At 44.1% G+C, this 22,618-nt stretch overlaps 1 protein-coding gene across 1 annotated transcript in view; it reads right to left on the bottom strand.

Moving 5' to 3' along the window:
• Positions 1-19,078, bottom strand: part of LOC310797237 (low-density lipoprotein receptor-related protein 8-like) — a gene marked incomplete at both ends in the record, with an annotated part of 100,749 nt that extends 81,671 nt beyond the window's left edge. Inside the window, 2 exon segments of the mRNA XM_083659593.1 lie at positions 17,470-17,589; positions 19,012-19,078. Of these exon segments, the coding sequence (XP_083515719.1) occupies positions 17,470-17,589; positions 19,012-19,078 (187 nt within the window).
• Positions 19,079-22,618: the final 3,540 nt, after the last annotated feature.

Genomic DNA, 22,618 nt, shown 5'->3' with positions numbered 1-22,618 from the left:
GAGACTATGATCTACAAACGAATGCACCGGATATCCAAGTGTGAGAGTTTATACAAATTCTGAAAGGCGGTACGCCCCAACTGCAAGTACGTTGCCGTACATGTACGCAAGTCTGAGGTGGTTCCATTAAAAGGCAAGCACGGTGTGTTGGGCGTCCGGGTAGTGCCTACCAACACGAGGGTCGCAGGTTCGCGCCCCCGTGTTACCTCTGGCTTGGTCGGGCGTCCATACAGAGTGGCTGTGTCTGCGGGTGGGAAGCCGGATTAAGGGTATGTGTCCTGGTCGCTGCACTAGCACCTCCTCTGGTCGGTCGGGTCGCCTGTTCGGGGCGGAAGGGAACTGGTGGGAATAGCGTGATCCTCCCACATGCTACATCCTGCCAGTGAAGCTCCCCGCTGTCAGGTGAAAAGAAGCGTCTGGCAACTGCGCATGTGTCGGAGGAAGCATGGTGCTAGTCTACGGCTCTCCCCAGATTGGCAGAGGGTGGAGCAGCGACCGGGGCAGCAGGGGGAAATTGGCCAGGTACAATTGGGGAGAAAATAGGGGGGAAATCAGAAAGAAACACAGCTGATTTTGAGGCACTAGCTAGACTGATAAAGCAGACTGTAATACAAGGAGTGGCATTTTCAACCAACTTTGCATAGAAATAATGCAAACAAACCCATACATGAACATCAGAATTATGACTTTCTGTACAACTTATGTCTATATCGCACTGTACATAATATATACAGTGGAATATGTCTACATTGCACTGTAATATCTGCAATATGAGTTTTTACCTGTAATATTTAATTAATTTTAATTAATTTTCTGGAGCATTTTTGCTCCCATTTCTACCTTGTGATAATATATGTGGTGTCCGGACTCAAAGTAGGTCATGCCACCGTATGTGAGATCGAGCGTTTCTACTGTGATCGCCAACAGCGTGAGTCTCTATCAGCGCCAGTGGCTCTCAGTGTGTGGGCCTCGACGGAGGTTCAGGAGCGTCTGCAAATTATGCTCTGACGTCAAGAGAATTAAGCTTAAACCAACATTAAAGGTCTGACAAGTTTATTAAAGATAGAACTGTGGTTCTCTCTCTTTATTTTGATCATACAAGCCTTAATGTAACCTTTACTATAACCTCCAGGACCAGTGATCTAGGTGACTTTCAATGCTGACACGTAAGGATTTTTGTGCTACATTGTATATGAGCATGAGAGAGCGAACACCCAAGGACAGGACATCCAACACAGCACCTGAATCTTTCATGTGTGTTAAGGAGGAGGAGTCCATTAACAATGAAACATCCATCTATGTAGGGAAGGTTTACCTTGCCCTGCATCCATTTTTACTTCTCTTATGATTTCATAAACACTTTATATGGACAATTATTAGGGTGAATGATGCAGGCTGAATGAGTGTGTTTTGTGTGCCAATGTAGCATATTTAATCGCGATGCTTCCTATTTTTTTATTGACTCTATTAAGTTGATTTGCAATGCAAGAACTATATTATTTGACTCATAGTAAAACAGAAAAAATTTACTTCAAATAGCAGTGGAAGTAGAGCAGGAAACCTACAGGTGTGCCAGGTGTTCCCAGCGGTGCGGCTGTCTGATTGGACAAGCAGATGTTGTGCAGCGAGCGGTTCCCTCCCCCAAAGATGCTCTGCTTGTCTTCATTCAAACCAAAAGAGAAGGCCATCGGTTCAAATTCTGTTTACGGCCTACCAACATGGGGTTGCAGGTTCGCGCCCCCGTGTTACCTCCGGCTTGGTTTGGCGTCCATACAGGCACGATTGGCTGTGCCTGAGGGTGGGAAGCCGGATTGGGGGTATGTGTTCCTGGTCGCTGCACTAGCGCCTCCTCTGGTCGGTCGGGGCGCCTGGTCGGGGTGGAAGGGAACTGGTGGGAATAGCGTGATCCTCCCACGTCCTACGGGTGAAGCTCCCGCTGTCAGGTGAAAAGAAGCGGCTGGCAACTGTACATGTGTCGGAGGAAGCATGGTGCTAGTCTCGGCTCTCCCCAGATCGGCAGAGGGTGGAGCAGCGACCGGGGCAGCCAATAGGGCAGCATGGGGATAAATTGGCCAAGTATAATTGGGGAGAAAATGGGGAAAATCAATAAAAAAGAACATCCATTTATGTCACAATGGATGTACTCTGCACCTGCAAACACGTCTGAAAAATGAATGTGCCAAGTCTGTTGTATTCTGCTTGAACGCATCGCACTGACTCAGCACCCTGTAATGAAAGGGAGTCAGTGATTGATTCTGTAAATAATGTACTGTATACTGAAATATTGAACATGTATTAAAAATATATCATTGTTATTGAGGCATATTTCATCACAATATATATTGATATTATTGATTTATTTTTCATCCCCAACAGGGCTTATACTGTACATAGATCCTGAACTCCTGACCTCGCTGAAGAAGAGACCCCAGGTGATTTATTTTCTGCCTTCAATCTCTTGCCCTAACTCTTCAATAGCTCCTGAATTATGATTCAAATCTGTCTTTAAACAGCTTGCCAATGTCTCCTCCTCTCCACCATATCTGATCTGCATCACAACAATAACACTGCAAAACAACCACGCTCAAATCAATGACACTGCAGCAGGTTTCAGTGCCCCCCCCCCCTCCTTGGCTTGCCTCTCCTGCCCCCACTGCCTCCTCTTTGCCTCCTTCACGGCCTCCTCTCTCCCCTCCTTCACTGCCTCCTCTCTCCCCTCCTTCACTGCCTCCTCTCTATTTTCTCATTCCCTTATTCTCATTCCCTCATGCCTTCTCTTGTGATCAGCGTCAGCAGCGATGGACCCGATTTGTCGGAGTATATTCTGTAGGATGGGCGATCGATAAAACCAGCCTACACTTTTTCCTGTGTGAGAGAGTGTGTGTGTGTGTGTGTGTGTGCGTGCGTGCGTGTGTGTGTGTGTGTGTGTGTGCGTGCGCGCATGTGTGCATGTACAAACGTGCACACACAGCAAGCAATTACATTAGTGCCTATTTTTATTTTGCGTGTGTGTGTGTGTGTGTGTGTGTGTGTGCGCGTGCGTACGTGCGTGTGCGTGCGTGCGTGTGTGTGTGTGTGTGCGCGTGCGTGCATGCGTACGTGCGTGTGCGTGCGTGCGTGTGCGTGTGTGTGTGTGTGCGTGCATGCATTTATGTTTGTGTGTGCACATCACTGGCCAAGGCTATGCATTGAAAACATATGTGCCTCTAGGCAGTGCTTAGTGCTTAGCAGAGCTGAGCTTTGATCACAGGATGCCTTCCCAAAGCCCACGGAGGTCAGCAGCACAACTCAGAACGACCATCTGCCAGCAACATTTCCTACTACTGTGCTTTCTATCACTATTACTTTTCCACCAATTCCAATACAACTACTATATATGGTATGAAAACTATGCAAGTTTTCATAACACCCAAGCTGTACTAAAGGGCAACCAAACTTCCCAAACTTTTCAGCCCGCGACCCCCCAAATAACGGTGCCAGAGGCTCGCGACCCCTCACTATCCCCGGAGGTGGTTGAAGCATACAAACGTTTGTGTGCACATGAGAATTTCATAAACAAAACGTAAAACAATTATGGTTAAAATGTGCGTGTATTTCACACATTTTGTAGTTCACACATTCTTTAGGGCAATTTCACACATTCTGGAAATCATCTCGCGACCCACCCAGTGGTGTCCCGCGACCCCCCCCGGGGGGTCCTGACCCCCACTTAGGGTACACAGTAAAGCTTGCATAGTATGAAAACTTTAGTTAGTCTTGCATTTAAATTTAGGCGTTCTAACTTAAAAGATGATTGGAGTGGCAAATCTTTTTTTTTTCTTCTTCTTTTTTTTGCTATGGGCAGCAATATCTCTGGACGCTTTCAAATGGTGGCTACTCTGTTTTAAAATCTATATTTTGGAAGTGTGAAGGTTTCTTGCTAATCAATATGTTTAGTTGGCTCTCTTTAGATAACACTTTGATGAAAAAATGGCCTGCAGATCAGGATTGCAAATAACAATAGGCTCTGCAGAAAGGCTCTGAACATTTCACCCCAATTTGTGTCATAACTTCAGCCTGTCCGGTCAGCACCAGTCAATAAGTGTCCGGTTCTGCGTTCTGCGGCTCCTCACTGAGCAGAGTGTGAAGCATCATGCCATGCCTGGGCTCTTAGACGTCAGCACTGCTTCACTGATGTAAAGTACATAGCTGAACTTTGCTGAAACTAATTGGCAGACTTGTTTTGCAGGGGCAGAATTTGACCGTCTTAAGAATTCTGTGCGGATTCAAGCTTTCTCACAAGGCTACTTCCAGTGCTGGGTAAATTGGTCTGTTTTGAAGTAAGACATTGACAGAGAAGCACCATTGTTCAAACCCAAAACCCTAAAAAATAAACTTCAACTTTATTTCCCCCCCGGAGGTCAATTGGTTTTACAGCAAGACATACAAGACAGATATAGATGTACAAAACACCTATGTAGGGTACCTCAAACACGGGGGGGGGGGGGCACTGAATATTGCGGACTCGGGAGAACAACAGTGGTCCCAAAGTGACCTTCCCAATCAAATGGAAACGCATATAAACTAGAGTGCTAAAGTGCTTATGCTAATAAAACACTAAGTGCTGAATTTCGGTACATCAGTTACCAATCTAGAACAACATGAATATGTAAACACAATTACAACAGCCTTATGTAAGCAACATAACCGACAATGCCATCATAAACCAAATAAAAATCTGCATAGCTAGGCAAGGTCGGCACTCTGCAACATTGAAGGGAAATGGTGGTGGGAAAGATTGAGTGATCTTTACTGGGGGGGATCTGAACCAGGAGCCTGACATTAGTGAAGGGGGTGGAGCCTGAAGGTAGTAAATTAAACTCAGAGTGAAGGGGGTGGAGCCTGAAGGTAGTAGCTGAAACTCAGAGTGAAGGGGGTGGGCGCTGGCTGACAGGATGTAACTGAAACTGAGAGTGAAGGGGGTGGAGCCTGAAGGTAGTAACTGAAACTCAGAGTGAAGGGGGTGGAGTCTGAAGGTAGTAACTGAAACTGAGAGTGAAGGGGGTGGAGCCTAAAGGTAGTAACTGAAACTCAGAGTGAAGGGGGTGGAGCCTGAAGGTAGTAACTGAAACTCAGAGTGAAGGGGGTGGAGCCTGAAGGTAGTAGCTGAAACTCAGAGTGAAGGGGGTGGAGCCTGAAGGTAGTAGCTGAAACTCAGAGTGAAGGGGGTGGAGCCTGAAGGTAGTAGCTGAAACTCAGAGTGAAGGGGGTGGAGCCTGAAGATAGTAGCTGAAACTCAGAGTGAAGGGGGTGGAGCCTGAAGGTAGTAGCTGAAACTCAGAGTGAAGGGGGTGGAGCCTGAAGATAGTAGCTGAAACTCAGAGTGAAGGGGGTGGAGCGAGAAGGTAGTAGCTGAAACTCAGAGTGAAGGGGGTGGAGCCTGAAGATAGTAGCTGAAACTCAGAGTGAAGGGGGTGGGCGCTGACTGACAGCATGGATTTAGCCTTTCGCACTGTCTACCTGTCTGTTAACTCCCATCTGTCTGAAGTTGATTTGAGTTTGAAAATTCTGCATTTATTCACAAATCATCCTTCACCTGGAAAGGCGGGGTTAATCCTCCTTTATTCCTACAAAGCCTGCAAACCTTCACAATGTTTTCTGCCTTCACAGACTCAGTCCATGCTCCATAATGGAGACCAGCTGAGCCACGGAAAGAGCTCAGCTCAGCTCAGACAAACTATAGGCTGGTGATGTATTGAAAGTGATTGGATAACTGCTGGAACTGATATATTTTGCCCAAGCACTTCTTTTGGGTTTCTTTTATCCTTATATAAAGGGGTTACACTTACGCAAATGTGATGTCACTGATGATGTCACAATGTCTATGACATCATCAGTGATGTCACTCACTGAATGTCACAATTATGCAAGCTGCATCACCAGCTCGGCGAGCTGCAGGGCGGGCTCGCTCGTACGCCTAGTTTTTCAAATTCATCATTGACTGGGCTAGGGATGCAACGATTTTTTTTTTTGATCCACGATTATAGTCTGAGAAAAAACCACGATTATCACGGTTTCACGATTATTGTTATGGACGTATAAAAATCACATGAGCATTCTCTAAATAGAGGTTTTATTGTATTTCCCCCACAATCTTAACAGTTGCTGCCTTCCGGAATACTAATGCACGATATGGATTTTTACAGCCGATAGTATAGGCCTACGCTAACCGATAAATATTCTCCTGGCCAATAACCGATACGATAAACATACTATGTTACTTTTTTCACATTTTTGTATTTAAAAAAATAAGTTCTTAACCTGTATTTTATGCACACCTGGGATTAAAAAAGAAGAAAGGGCAGATGTAGTGAGCAAAGATGGATGATTTAATATTCCATGGCTCTGACCTAATCAAATCTAACTGACATCACTATTGTGAACATAAAACAAACAACATTTCTGATATAATATGATTGTATTAGTAAAGTGTATCACTCAATATTCAATACAAAAAATATTTTATTATTACTTTATAGAAGCGAAAGCCTATAGCTGCTTAGTCTGCAGAAAAAAACACAAAAGGCATAGTAACTTAGACTCTTATTGGCATGTTACTGGCAACTAAATGTGCCGTCTGAAATGAATTTTGCATTGGGGTCAGTTCTATTGAAGTGATGATGGGGCAGGCATGGAAAGCCTCACTATAAGCCATCATGTGTCGTTTAACTTTTTACTGGAAAATGCTCCCTCTGGATTAAAGAAAGGACACTCTGTGGTGTTGACTGGTGTTTGTTATGTAAATGTGCGCATTTGTTTTCCTTGTCTCAGTCAGATCATGACTGCCAAGCAGCTAGCTACGTTAGCTTCACGTTATTAGGCCTACATGTAACGTTAGCGGGTTGCTTTTGGAGTTGACACAAACCCTTGATGTTTCTTTTCATGTAAAGCATGAGGTTCTCTATGGTTTAGGCCAGCGCTGGGAGCATGAAGTGCTTTAAATGCGGGGATGTTTGGTCACAACGAGCTTGAGGAACTATGTACGCCAGGCCATGGCCAGCTAGCTAACATTAGCCACAACAGCTAACGTTAACGTCAATGACTGTATGTTAACGCTAAACAAATCCGCTGCCTCTTCCCCACGTTTGGCTTAACGTAACACCAGCTCAGACTGTCCCCTAATCTCAGAAACCTTGCGGGACATGTATTGCAACATTTATGTTGGGCTGGCATCCATGGCTAGGCTACAGACTGGCTACTACTGGGAGACATGGCAGCTGCCTGTGTTTGGTGCCTCCGCTAAATAGTCCCTGCGGAAACGAAGCGAGAGAGACAGGTTCCTCTCCTTCCAGCGCCGTCTGCGCCGCATGGGAGTTTAAACTGACGGACTGTTGTGAAACAAAACACTCGGTGTAGCGGAGCCTCTGCGGTTATATAACCGTGACGTTTTAAATCGTGGTTAATAGTCAAACCGGTTAACCCCTGCATCCCTAGACTGGGCAGCATGTTGCATTCAACTGGTCAATCAAGGAGAAGGTTGCCAATGAGAAGGTTGCAACCAAGGTTGCCCATCCTTGCTGTCCAAAAAATGTGCTGGAACTGCTATTTGATCACAGGTTGCACTAAATTCTATAGCAGTCACTTCTAACACATGGCTATGTATCTGCTTCTTGAATATACTTCAACCATTTTAACAGCGTACTCACGGCTATTCCCTGCCTCTTTACATCTGCATGGATTTTTAAAAGGAAGGCACCAGACATAATGCCTCTGATGGCTGCGCTGATGGGAGAGACGTACAGTATACTGTAGGCAGGTGGAACCATTTCAAGGCGGTGACTGCCAGTGCCAGCACATAAAGCTTTTACTATTCAGGAGTGGCTTTTGCAGCTCGTTTTGTGACTGGAGGTGACACAATCCCAGCGGTGATCAGAAGTGTCATTGACAACAAAAAGAAAGGCTGCAGGCTTTATTTGCTGGGCATCATTGCACCGTGCTGCTGACGTTGTCTATTAGTTGTGTAGCTTTGTGGTGAGTGTGAATAGTCGTGCACAAAATAGATGAATCACATTTTGCTAAATGGAGTGATCGAGAACGACACCCAGCCAATCACCTGCCTTAATCATCCCCGAGAACGACACCCAGCCAATCACCTGCCTTAATCATCCCTGAGAACGACACCCAGCCAATCCTGTGCCTTTATCATCCCTGAGCACGACACCCAGCCAATCCTGTGCCTTCATCATCCCTGAGCACAACACCCAGCCAATCCTGTGCCTTTATCATCCCTGAGCACGACACCCAGCCAATCCTGTGCCTTCATCATCCCTGAGGTTGTCAGCAAAGAGTTGCAAGTAAGCCAGTTGAGTCAGAGAAAGTGGCGTTTTTCACAGAAGTTCAAAAATGGAGTCACAAGTTGTAAGGGGGCCATAGTTCCTGTGATGTGTGAAACCCCCCCCCCCCCCCCCCCTCCTGGCTGGGCCTGATTTTCTGACAGCGATTGTGGCTGACAGCCGCTGTCTTCCTGGATGCCTGTGGCCCTGCAGCCGGGGGTTCACACACAGAGCAGCCAGACTCTCTCCTCCAGCACGGCTCAAAGATCTAGCGTCTGTCTTATCGATTTGCAGGCTTACCTGGGCTCATATCGCTGCCACCTGTGAACTGCTGCTACGAGAATCGGAGATGTCTGTGGCAGCAGCAAACGCTTTCATGAAAACTGAGCGCCTGGGACGCTGAGACAAATCCATTTTCTCAACTCATTAAAACAGAAAATGTTCCGGCGCGGTCCCGCCGGTCGCACGAGCATGAAAAATCCAAACAACATTTGGATCACATCCTTTACGCGCTCTAACGACTAACGATGTATTCTAACAATCGGCACGTGTTGGGCGTAACGGGACGCATCTCTCACAACTGCAGCAAAACACTTTGCGTCCACAGCTTCTACTGTACGTATCATTTGGTGCAGTGTTTTCAAGCTCCCTGCTGTGCTGCTGAGGATACATTCTGCAGCACATCAGAAAATGATGGCAAAATAATCACAGGAATAAAATCTGCCTCAAAGTATCCAAACGAAGGAACAATGTCATTTGACACGTTTGCCATGAGATGTGTGGCACCAAACTAGGGCTGCTCGATTATGGCAAAAATCATCATCACGATTATTTAACGCAATTACTCAATGACTTTGGCAAAATCGTGCATTTTTGGATTTCGAAAAAACTTGTCTTTTTAATACTGAATTTCTTTAAAATGTAAATACAATCTAGCTGAAAAACAAAGAAAAAAGATAAATAAATAGCCTAACTAAAATAATTAATATATAAATGTTTTATCTCAATTATCTTGTTTTCATAATTGTGGGAAGCCAAAATTGAAATTGAGATTAAAATTTGATTAACTGCACAGCCCTACACCAAACCATGAATGACATATTTCCGACAAGTAGCTGTTTTACCAAGTATCTTTTTTTTTTTTTTTTACAAACAGTGGCACAATAACATCTTATTGCAATTTAATAGAATTTAACTTGAAGACAGGAACGCAGCGTTGAAACCACACAGCCAGGACAGGTGATTCTGTTAGAAGCCAGTCTAGCGCACACTGCAATCAATTTACACTGATGTTGTTTTTAATAACTTAACTGAAACAGTGTGGAGCATTTTTCATGGGGCAAGAAAAAGTATTAAGACTGTGCCCAGAGGAATATTTCTTTTCTTTTTTCCTTTGAAATAAATAGTGAATAGTGAAACAATACTGGATCAGTTTGGCGATCTATCGGGCTACAAAGTCAACCAGTCCAAAACCGAAATTATGCCAATTTCCAAATTTAACTTTGACTCTTTAAGAGACAAATTTAATTTGAAATGGTCTCCAGATTATATGAAGTATTTGGGCATATACATTCCTAGCAAAATAGAAGACATTTATCACCTGAATTATTCTCCATTAATTGAGAAAGTTACAAATGATCTGAAAAGAATGAATCTACTTCCTATATCTCTTATGGGCAGAACCAACATTATTAAGATGTCTATTTTACCCAAATTTCTTTTTTTGTTTCAAAACCTCCCATTTTCCCCTCCGTTACTTTTCTTCAAAAAGATGCAGAGCATCTTCTCCTCTTTCATTTGGGAGAGTAAGTCACCAAGGATTAGCCAACAGGTCTTACAACTTCCATATACTGCTGGTGGCTTAAACCTACCAAACCTTAACATTTATTTTCTGGCTGCCCAACTTACCCAGATTAGGCAGTGGTTCTCTAGCTCATCTAGCGCATGGTCTAGACTGGAATCCTATGATATTCTACCATATGAACTGAGATACCTGCCTTATATTGGTTTACAACAGGTTAAACAAATCACAAATAATCCTATTATTATTAATAGTTTACTGATATGGAAGAACTCCCATAAACTTATGGGTCACAAGGAACACCTTTCACCCTATACTCCTATCTGGAGAAACCCCAATTTTACATCTTGTTTTAATGATGACACCTTCAAGTCTTGGTATGACAAGGGGATAAGGGAAATAACACATCTTTACGACAGTGGTACATTTGTTTCCTTTCTTCAGTTAAAGTCAAAATATAATTTACCTTCCACACATTTATTTCGATTTTTTCAAATCCGCCATATGATACAGACAACTCAAGGCACTCTTGAGGAACCCAAGCCCTCCAAAATAGAATGCCTTATCAATAAGGAGGTTCAAAGTTCTAAATGTATTTCTCAAGTTTATTTATCTTTGCTTGAATGTTTGTCTACAAGTACAGATGCTACGAGGTGTAAATGGGAAAAGGATTTAGACATGGATATAAGTAAAGAGGACTGGTCTTTCTTTTGTTTTAAAGTTCATAAGTGTTCTTACAATATGAGGCACAAACTCCTTCTTTTTAAAATTTTGCATAGAACATATTATACACCGGTAAAACTTTATAAAATGAATAATGAAATGTCCTTTTTGTGCTGGCGCTGCAAAAAACAGAAAGGGGAGTTTTGCCATATGTTTTGGTCATGTAATTTGTTGTTAACATTTTGGAACTCTGTAATTGACACGATAGCACTATGTTTAAACATTCACATTACAAAATCGTCTCGCTTGTGTCTTTTAGGCACAATCAATATGGACCCTTGGAATGAATTTCAAAAAAAATATATTGATCTTGCTTTGATTGCTGCAAAGAAGTGTATTGCAATCCATTGGAAATCCGATTACCCTCCTACAATATCACATTGGTTAAATGAAATTTCTAGCTATGTTCCATTAGATAAAATATATTATAATATAAGACATAAGAGTCAGGACTTTGTAAAAATATGGCAACCACATATAGATTTTATGGCAAGAAGGGCAGCTTCGGGTACTACTGTTTGATGGACAGTGTTTCTTGTAGGGATGCACGGTGATGTGATTTGCTGTTAATATCATAGAGCATCCCTAATGAATGTATTATTGTGTGTGTGTGTGTGTGTGTGTGTGTGTGTGTGTGTGTGTGTGTGTATGTAGGCATGTGTGTTTTATTTTATTATTTTCTTTTTGTTGTATTGTCGTTGGGCGTTGCCGCACAATGGTGGGTGGGGGGGGGGGGGGGGGGGGGGTGGGTACATGGGGGCGGGGAAACAAGAAAAAATGTCTTCAATTATATTGTAAAAATGCTTGAATCTTTGAAAACTTAATAAAAAATATATATATAAAAAAAAAAGAAGAAATAAATAGTGAATATGAGGGCCGTCATGCTCGAGGCTACAGAAAAGTAAACTGTGTAAACAAACGCTTCCCTTTAGGTGTTGAACAGAAGAGGTACCAAGTGAGGAGGATGGAGAGGAGTGGGTGAGGCTACACATGACTGATGTTTTCTACCCTCACATTAATCCTCTCTCTCTCTCTCTCTCTCTCTCTCACTCACACACACACACACACACACACACAGGCACACACACTCACACACACACACACACACACACACACACACACACACATACTAATCTGAGATAATAGCTGGAATGGAGCTGCAGACTTCTTAATGATCACATTAGGGGAGCTGGCTTTGAGACAGACACAGGGCAGTAGGCCAGTACGGGGCCGGTGACCAGACAGCAAATACAAACACAGTTAACACACACACACACATGCACGCACGCCACGCACGCCACACACACACTGGGTACAGGCTGGATCAAAACAGTAGCTTGTAGTAAAAGTAAAAAGTTGTCTGAAAAATCACACCCAGGTGCTGAAGTAAGCGGTGCAGACATAGACACCACTTAACCAATTTTAACTAAAGAAGAAGAAAATTGCTCGAGTGACATCACTGATGACATCACAACTGCCTGATGACATCATAGTCGAGCAATTGCGTGACATTTCCAGTTGGGTGACATCACTTCACACACACACACACACACCCTCTTCTTCCTTGTTGCCTCGATCCAGCCCCAAATCCCAGGTGACATCACAGTTGAGCAAATTGTACTCCCCATCTCTGCTCAGGCCCCTGAGGGAGATGTTACTGTAGGTGGGAAGGGGACCCACAGTGTTTTCCAGCTAGGTTGTTTCACAGCAAAACCTACAGAGTAGAGAGGTTTCATGTATAAAGAAACGCTACTCTCACTAGACATCATTCTAACTGAGATCAGATCTCCAACGACTCTTTTTTGAAAAAGCAGGAGGGTCTGCACCTCTTCCTAACATGCAGCGAGCGAGCGAACTCTGGCTTATCGAGCGCAAAAAAATTGTCCAGATATACTATGAGCGAGGTCCAATACTGGGAAGCAGCACAACCCGGCACGTCCAAAAAAGGCGCCTAGGTTGAAGGTGAAGTGCGCAAACATTCGCAAAAAATAGAGCCAGGGGGACGAGTGATTTTTCGAACACGCCACACATCGCTCGGCCTGTTGGCTGACGCACGGAGCAGGTTAGGGCATTTTCATTTGGAAAAATAGAAATAATCTGATGTTCGCTCGCTCGTTTCTCATCGCGTCCAGTTAGGAATCTGTGTTATACGCGGTGAATAAGCCACAGATGTGCAACACACAAAGCAAATCCCTTATGAGGCCCACATACTTGCACTCACTTGACCTTCTATATCTGTTTGTGTTTTCAATCACTGTATCCAATATAACGCTTGAAACATTTTAAAGCAGAAAATGCTACTGTAGCGTTTTCAAAGTGAAAGTACTCGGTAAGCACTGGCACTGGCAGCCTCCCTCTCTTCCTCAAGTAGTGCCGGTATGCGTTAAAAAACATGCTCTGAAGAGCTTTGCTTCCTTTGCCATCACAGGGCGCATGGTGTGAACCATCGCTAAAGATCTCTCCTCTTCTTCCCAAGGGCTCAGCAAGCAGCACTGCAGAGAAGCAACAACACAGTTTGAAGTGATATAACTAATCTCAGACCATGAATCCAACTTACAAACAGAAAGATGTGCTGCTGCGAGGAGGCAGTGTATGAAGGCACGTCCACATCATTCCAAAATAAACCTGCGTACTGGATGAAGGCTGCTTTGACCTCAGCTGGTCAGACGAGTGCTGAGGTTGAAACGTTGCTGACTAAACTATTAAGTTCTGTTTACTCCTTCCAAACCTATGCACACTGCGGCAGAGGAAGCTGCATCCCATTCATACGCCTTAGATGGAGGAAATAAACAATCACTATAGAGCTGAACAGTCACGTGACATTTCCTGCCCCGGAAGTGAGTTCCCCATTCATTTTCTCCATAGACATTTAGAAAAATCCTCATATAACGAGTTTTAAGGCTGGAACCAAGCCAACCGGTGACCTACTGAATCATGAGTGAGAGTGACCATAAAACATTTCAAAAACAAAAAATAAAGAATGGGGGGGGGGGGGTCGAAAATTTTAATCCACAAATCCCAAAAGTCCAAAGAGAAAGTGCTGTACTTTGAAGGTGTGCAGATAGATGGGAGAGCTGCTGAGATGCTACTATAATCAGGAAGAGGATGATGCCACAGCTCAGACAGAGCTGCTGGAACAAAACGGACGTCAGGGCACAGGGGAGAACGCCTTTGTGTTGCCTTCACTACCGTCAACTCCCGGGTGTCTTTGCATCTCGTTCTGTCTGGAAAGCTTACGTAACCACCAAACAGCTTCAGCGGCGATCAATCATATAGATTCATCTTAAGACTTCATTGACAGAAAAGTGTGAATGCAAAGTCCATTGACATTGTGTGTGCATGTTTGCGTGCTGGTGTACATATGTTGCGTGCGTGTGTGCCTGGTCCACACACACACACACGTCCACGCATGCTTATGAGTGTGATTAGATTATGCATGTATGAGCCGGTGGGTGAATCCAGTGCGTGAACGGTCAGTGGGGAATAGAGATTTTGTGGATGATGGGGGATGGTGGTGGGGTGGATGGAGAGATAGCGATGCACTCTGTCTGGGGGGTGGTGAAGGAGGAGGACGGAGGAGGAGGAGGATGGAGGAGTGTGCGTGGCCTTGGTGCAAAATGCATGTATGATATTGGAGTGAGCGATGACGTGCTTTAAGAGCGTTACACCTGTTCTGTGAGTCTCAAACGCAAGCACCTGTCACCTCTAAACTAAGGTGGCATTGAAATCATAAACGGAGCGTTGCGGCAAAGTTTTCTTCTTCTTGTCAGCATATTTCAAAAGCGTCCGAAGCGTTCAAAAGTGTCCGTTGCATCATGCATTCACAGTTTGTTGGTTTTGTCTGTGCCTATTCACCTTATGTAGCCACGCCCATTTGACCCGGTTGTGTGGTCGTGTCACGACTTCCGGCTAAAAAATAAAATAAAATAAAATGGCTGGCTGGCTGTTCCAATATCATCTAACTCTGAATTAACTAATAATTTGGCCAATTGTATGTAACATACCAAATAAAAGCAAACGGCAATGTCTAAGAATGCAACGCCATGTAACTGGCTCGTTAAGTCTCGCATTCCAGGGAATTACGTTAACGTCTGCGGGTCTTATAGACCTAAGTGGCTCGAGCGCTCGGAGGGGAGAAAACTATCTGAAGCTTTCTTTGTTGGAGTCCAGGTATGTTTTACAAGAAAGTGCTCGTCATTGTCGACGATAACGTTATCTGACCTGGCTAACAGTGGATACTCGCTTGCTTGCTGTGTACCGAGCTCAAAGTAGTAGGCTGCGTTCTTTGTTTTACCCCCTGCACTGTCCGCGACAAAAACAACTCTCTTATTTTGCGCCGTGACCGCCGGGAAGTGTTAACAGGACCCGGAAGAATTTGGCCCACTGTAAGGTCTGAACATAAGATGAATAGTGATAACGAGACGAAGAGTCCATTCATCCATCCAGAGACGTGAGAAATGAAGGCGTTCCATAGTGATCAGGAGACTAAAATGTGTTTTTTGTTTGCTGTCTGCACCAGCTAAATCCCCTGCACAGCATTACGTTGTACAGGTTTACACTTGACTGCCCTACACTGACTCTCCCACTGTCGTTTACCCTCCTCAGCTAGGGAAATAGAAACAACCGCAGAACATCCATTTGGTCAGACAGACAGTAAGAGGATGCAGGTCAGAGTAGGGTTGTCACAATGCTAGAACTTCTAACTTAGATATGATACCCAGATACCGTGGCATAATGCTAAACTAAGACAGATGGATGGATGGACAGATGCACACTTCTCCATAGTCTAGGCCCAATAAAACTTACGCACAGCAGATTACCACTGCTCGAGTCATCAGCCATCAGCCTATCACAACACTTTGAGCTTGTTGACGCAACAGATTCCCACCAATGATAGGGAGGGGAAGATCCGTAGTATAATGTTAGATTTCTCATTAAGAGAAAGCACTGCTGGTATCGATAATGTTACAAATGAGTATTGTATCAGTTTCAAATAATACTTTTGACAACCTTACTGTAGGTCAGAGGCAGATCTGACTCTGCGCAGGACAATCAGCATCACCCCCCCCCCCCCCACACACACACACACACCCACACACACACACACACACACACACCCACACACACACAGAACGGCGCGCTACAGGGAAAAGCAATGGACTGTTCAAGGCCAGTCTCTCTAATGGAATGATATGTGATGCTCGGCTGTCTGAGTTGAAAAGCCTTTGAGGGGGAATGCTTTCTGCTTTCACTCGGCACCTAAACGCGCCAGCGGAGCCTCTGTCTGATAGAAGCAGGGTAATGAAACGTCCCCATTTGCACTCATCAAAGAAAGACAGAGAAAAGACAGCCTGACACTAACACATTTCTCCTTGTATCGGTTTGTGTGTGTGTGTGTGCGTGCGTGGGTGCGTGTGCGTGCGTGTATGTGTGTGTGTGTGTGTGTGTGTGCGTGCGCGTGTGTGCGTGCATGCGTGCGTGTGTGTGTGTGTACGTGTGTACGTGTGTGCGTGTGTGTGTGTGTGTGTGTGTGTGCGTGCGTGTGTGTTTGTGTTTGTGAACAGCACGGGGACACATGAATGTTTTAGGGAGAAAGACGCTCCAAATGGCCTGCTTTTCCCTGGCATGCCGGGGGACGTGTCCTGCTGGTCGCAGACACAGAAGCAACAATGGCAACACCTCCAGACTACTACAGAGGACCCATGAAGCATGTGTGAAAGAGAGACATAAAGAGAAACAGAGAGAGAGAGAGAGAGAGAGAGAGAGAGAGGGGGAGAGAGAGAGAGGGGGAGAGAAAGGATGGATGAATGATGGTGAGGGGAGGCGCTGAAATTCCTCCCGAGCCACAATTAACCCAGACACAAAAGAACATGGCTGCATGGCAAACATACAAAGCTTTCATTCCACTCTGGCAGCACTCCATCGGTTCATCCGGAATATAGGCCAGCGGAATTCAATTATATCTGCGCACAACAACACGGACGACAGCATCCCAGATACCTGTCGAAGCTTTGCGAGTGCGAGAGGCGCGCACCGTGCGCATCTGTCCGTCTCTCAGCTCAACACTTCCTGCTTTTGGACGACGAGGAGAGGGATGATGACCGCCCAATCAACTCTCGTTTCTCAAAAGAAAGATGTGCGAGTTGTTGTGCGAGGCGTTCGTAGCGTCGAGAGAACACAACACGCAGCACAGTCACAGCCTGGAGCTAGGAAGGCTAGGGATTTCATCACCTGCTCACGCTGTGGGCGTGCGGCACCCACACATGCCTGATCCTACATCCACACTCCAACATGAGGCGGTTTCATTCGCTTTGGTTTGTCCTGTAAACAGCCTATTGGTGTCTAGTTGTGGAACAGAGCTGTTTATGTCTTCTTCTTTTTTTAATCATCGCGTTTGCGTGGATAAACCAGATGAATTTGTGTGGATCTATTCATCCAAAAGGAGATAATTGTACTTCATAATGACCTTTTCCTACTTTGTGATATTTAAATCTCATGGGGGTGTCACTGTAATAGGCAACCCCTATAGGTACAGGGCTCAGATGATTTGCATAGCATCCTTCTCAAATGTATCACAGGGTCGCTAGGCGCCTTTTGTTCGGTTCATTTTTTTTCTTTCTCTGTAAGACTTACGGCAGTTTTCCTCATCGCTGTTGTCGGAGCAGTCGTCGTCGTCGTCACACCTCCAGATGGTTGGTATACACCTTTTGTTGTTGCACTGAAACTGTCCATCCTCACACTCCTCCGTTGTTGCTGGAAAAGAAAAACAGAGGGAAAACTACATCTAGATGGATCAACAACAGGGCCGTGCACAGATAGACCCCACGTGGTGGTGGTGGTGGTGGTGGTGGTGGTGGTGGTACCCAAACCACTGCCCTTTTGGACTTTTTGGACTGACAAGTGCCCTTTTTCAAGACACATGCGCAGCCAACATTATTGTTTCAGAGGCTGTAGCGGACTCATTTTCAGAGCTAGAATGACAACACGGGTATGAAATTGGAAGACCTATGGCATCCATTGGTACCACCATGTCATGCTAGCTTGTCCAGAAGGGCGCTAAATAACACTCCAAATTTAGGCTAAATTTGGGCGAGGGGAAACCTGGCATGGCCATTTTCAAAGGGGTCCCTTGACCTCTCACCTCAAGATATCTGAATGAGAATGGGTTCTATAGGTACTGTAGCCTAGAGTTTTTTGTATGCAGTATATAAATGTGTTATTTTTGTCTATTCTATTTGAATATTTCTGCATACTGAGGACCCTAAACACTCTTGGTCGCCATTTCATTGTAGTGAGACCATTTTTCAAAACTTGACCTCACTGTATAAAATGACCTATTATTTTAGTTAGTACAGTATGTCTTACATTTTTCTGTAGTATGTGTGTTGAGAATATACTTTAGCAATAATTTCATGTAAATCTGTGGTATTTGTTGCCATAGTTTTTGTGTGTTTGTTTGTTTGTTTTTCTGTTTGTTTGTTTGTTTTTACATGTATATTGGCAGGAGGAGAGCACTTCAGGTGTGGTCACACTGTGTTAATCCGGATCTGGCTGGCTGTATGTAACTTTTATTTATTTTGAATAAATAATAATTATGAGAGAGAGGGGTCCCTTTTTTCCTCACTTGAGCACCTGCCTCCCCCCCAAATGTCTGTACACGTCACTGATCAACAACAAACGCCTTCGCGCAACTGTCATTTGCAAATGAATGCCTACTTGATATTCAGCAGCATTCATTCAGGTCAGTTGGCTGAGGCGCTGTGAGTATTACAACGATTGTGGTCAGAGGAAAAGCAAAACAGAGTAGGCCACATGTCTACCGTCCATAACGTTTTTCACAACATGAAGACGCTGCTACGCTACTACTACTGTTCCAGTAGTAACGTTATGGATGCTCACACAGGAAACACATGACACACGTTTTCCCCATCATTAACCAAAATAACGTTACTGGATATTTCCGCTATCACACATTCACAATGCATTGTTTTCAATTCTGAACCGCAAAGGCTACAATAAAGTATTTGTATCTTTCTCTCTGGGCATCTGTGTCTCATTCACACTCACAGGAGCGCGAGCGCTTCCAATCACTCACCTACAGCCCAGCACAGAGGGAAAAACAGCGAATAATGCATCATTTTTATTTGATTGATCCCAATTTTAGACAGCACTGACCTTCCGAGGAATGAAGCTTCAGGGCTAACAGATGAAAGAGCAACAATGTCCTTATATCCGTCCACATGTCTGGAGGAGGTGATGGAGCTCATCCACATCCACTAAACAAAGCCCGTCCGATAGAAAGCCGCTCCTCTCGCGCTGCGACGCTGCTGCCTCGAGCCCCCCTCCGCCCCCCTCACTGGCTGCTTCAGCCGTGACGACGGCTTGAGGGGCGGGGTTACAATAAAATAACATATAATAATAATAATAATAATAATAATAATAATAATAATAATAATAATAATAATAATAATAATAATAAAGGTAATAATAATAATAATAATAATAATAATAATAATAATAATAATAATAATAATAATAAATCCCACAAATCATGTAGAAGTACATAATACTATTACTATTAATATACTATTAATAATTACTATTTGTACTAGAATTACTACTATTAATATTAATAATGATGATGATGATGATAATGATGATGAGTATAATACAAACCATTCATTCAGAACCTAAATACTACTACTACTACCCTACTACTACTACTACTACTACTACCACTACTACTACAACTAGCCTACTACCATTCTATTAATATTACTGCTGCTTCATTGACATGACATTTACAAATGTGTATGCTCTCTTGGCCATCTTCAGCCATTTTTAGTGTTCTTTGCCCAGCCTGTGTGATAGGTCGGCACTTGACAGGTCAGAGGCAAACTGTAGTACCGGTGGTACAGGGTCAAATGGTGACTGTTGGCTGAGCCAGGTTCCCCGGGCCCCACAGCAGGATAAGGATAATAGGATGAATTACTGGAGAGGGACAGCACATGCAGACGGACATGCAACTGGCAGTCTGTCTCCCTACTGTTAAACAATAGGGAATCTATATAGATGCATACCATAAATGACAACTATATGGGCATTTAAGCAATATTGACAAATTGACAATTGACAAAATGATAAAAAAAAATCCAGAGAATGCTTCTGCGTATTTTGCGTGGGGGGGGGGGGGGGGGAGAGAGAGAGAGAGAGAGAAAGAGAGAGACGCCAAGCAGTAGCCCTCCTTGGATGTCCCTGTCACAGCCACCTAGTCAGTAGAATCAATTTGATGCCATGACAGACGGGTAATAGAGGCAGTGGAGGGGGCTATCGGGAGTATATAGAGGTCAGGAGGTCAAGCAATTGTGTGCACCCCCATGCTGTTCCAGTGTGCACTTTTGGAGGAGCAATTTCTACAACAGGTATAGGCTAACAAACAAGAAAGAAAACAAGAAAGGGGAGTGTGAGAGCCTATGGTGTATGTATGAGTCTATGTTCCTGATTTGAAAAATTGAAATGTTCACTCTACTTGGTGTTCTGATATCCTCCGAGAAATGTGTGTTGGTTCTCAGTTCCAATATTTTTCTGACGACAGATGTGACAGACACTGGATGATGTCACGTGCATACAAAATACCAAGCTGAATGTTAAGGACTCCATTCCCCAGAATCCTCCACACCATCATCTCTCACCTTACCTCCACTTGAACCTCAGCACACACCTATTATCATAGGACTAATAATTACCCCACCATACCTGCTGCCTCTAAAACCCAGTCAGTTCATTCATTGTTTGAGAGTTGGCCTACCCCTGCTGCTCAGAGTATATACTGCACCTTTTCTACCTGTGTGCATAGATAACCTTTGACCAGACCAATAAATGGTTAACTGTCAATTGGGCCCTTGTGTTTTAATGTGGACAGCAGTCAGAGGTTCCCTAATCCAGTCATTCTCCTATTAGCTAATCAGTCCATATTAATTTAACTGACACCACACTAATAGCCACAGTCTTTTTCAGCGTGGCTTCAGCGAGGCAGACGACCACCGCTGCTCCTCCAGGCCCCACCTGTCTCAGCGTCTGTAAGAGCTGTTCTAGTCCTCCTCTCGTACAGTACCGTACCCTGCTCAACAAGCCCATTATTAATATACCCCCCTAAGCAGCTACGTGCCACGATTCTCATCTATATGCAAATTATGCCAATGCGAAGGTGAACCGGAGGCTACAGCTTTCTCAATGGCGCCAGCAACAGGGCAGGGCCCCCCCGCCCCCCCCTCCTGTACACCTCCGCATTAACCCAACCGCAGTGTTATTGTTCTGTCTGAACACAGTGAGGTTACTCTCCTCTGCGCAGACCGTAGGACAGGGCAACAAGAGTATTTACAAGGCCCAGTGGCTTCCTGCCAGAGCACACAATGCTGTCAGTCAGATCTAGGCCACGACCATAGCTGACATCATAATCAGTCATTTTAATGGAGATGAGCTGAAGGAGAACTTAATCCCCCCCCCCAACCAACCTCAACATAAATACACAGATAGATAGTGACACACTCATACACACATAACACACTACTGCATTAACATAAATACACAGACAGATAGTGACACACTCATACACACATAACACACTACCACGGTCAATAAAGTCACGGCACTGAAGAGCAGTGTTGGGCAAGTTACTTTCAAAATGTAATATACTACATATTACTAGTTACTTTCATTTGAAAGTAATAAGTTACTTTACAATATTACGATCGGTGTAGAGTACCACATTACTTTTGCATTACATTCAACAAAATAACTTGCAGTAGCAGAATGATATCACATTGCCGCCCCGGAAACCATCCCGAAAAATAATTTAAACCATCTCGAAATCAGTGTAAACTGTCCAAAATTCTAAATGTTATCCTTTTATAGTGGTCATTTGCATAAAAACAAAAGCACACAATTTGATTAGGAAATGATTGTATCTTTATTTAAATATGTGCTTTGATTTAAAAATAATAATAATAATTCAATTTGTAACTTGTGTTACTTGACAAAGTAACTGGTGTAATATTACTCAAATCCTATTGGTAATAAGTTATATTACTGAGTTACTGCTAAAAGCAATATATTACATGTAATATGTTACTTTTGTAATGAGTTACCCCCAACACTGCTGAAGAAGGAAGGTGATGTGATGCTCGGGCCCTGTTGTCATGGTTGCACAGCGGGAACAGAAGTGGATGGCACAGTGCTTGTCTGACATGTGTTCAAAAAATGGCTTCCAGGAATTACTGTGTGAAAATGAACACCTCAACAATGTCACCCCGTCGTGATATTAGTTATTTTCTGTCCTCTCCGGAAAAGAAATGCAGCCATTTCTCACCCGTGTGACAGCTGTGTTTAGTCATGCGGGAATATATCGCCACCAATAATCTGCCCTATTCTCTCAGTCACTCCGTCTCTCCACAAGAAAATCGCTTCAAAATACTCCAGACGTTCCATGGAGGCACGGTCTATTGAGATTCCCTTCATCAAAACAGAGCCACAGTTGGATGAGGACTAAAATAAAACAGACTCCATACCTCCGGGAGACTTAGCTCACCCTAGTGGCCAGCAGCAGAAATTACATGTAAGCACCAGATTGGTTAGGCCTTTTCTCATCCTCCACTGTGCTGTGGGCTAAATGAATTGGAAGCGTGGTAAACAGAAGTGTTGTTAGTCATATTGCTGTCCATCTAAGGCACAAGATCTCCGATACATAACAGGCTTGTTATGTAGTGTTTGTGCAGAACCAGTT

This window comes from Poromitra crassiceps, assembly GCF_964638095.1.
Source record: "Poromitra crassiceps genome assembly, chromosome: 23".
Lineage (NCBI taxonomy): Eukaryota > Metazoa > Chordata > Actinopteri > Beryciformes > Melamphaidae > Poromitra > Poromitra crassiceps.
The sequence above is the reverse complement of the archived record's forward strand: the minus strand, read 5'-3'. Positions and strand labels throughout refer to the sequence as shown.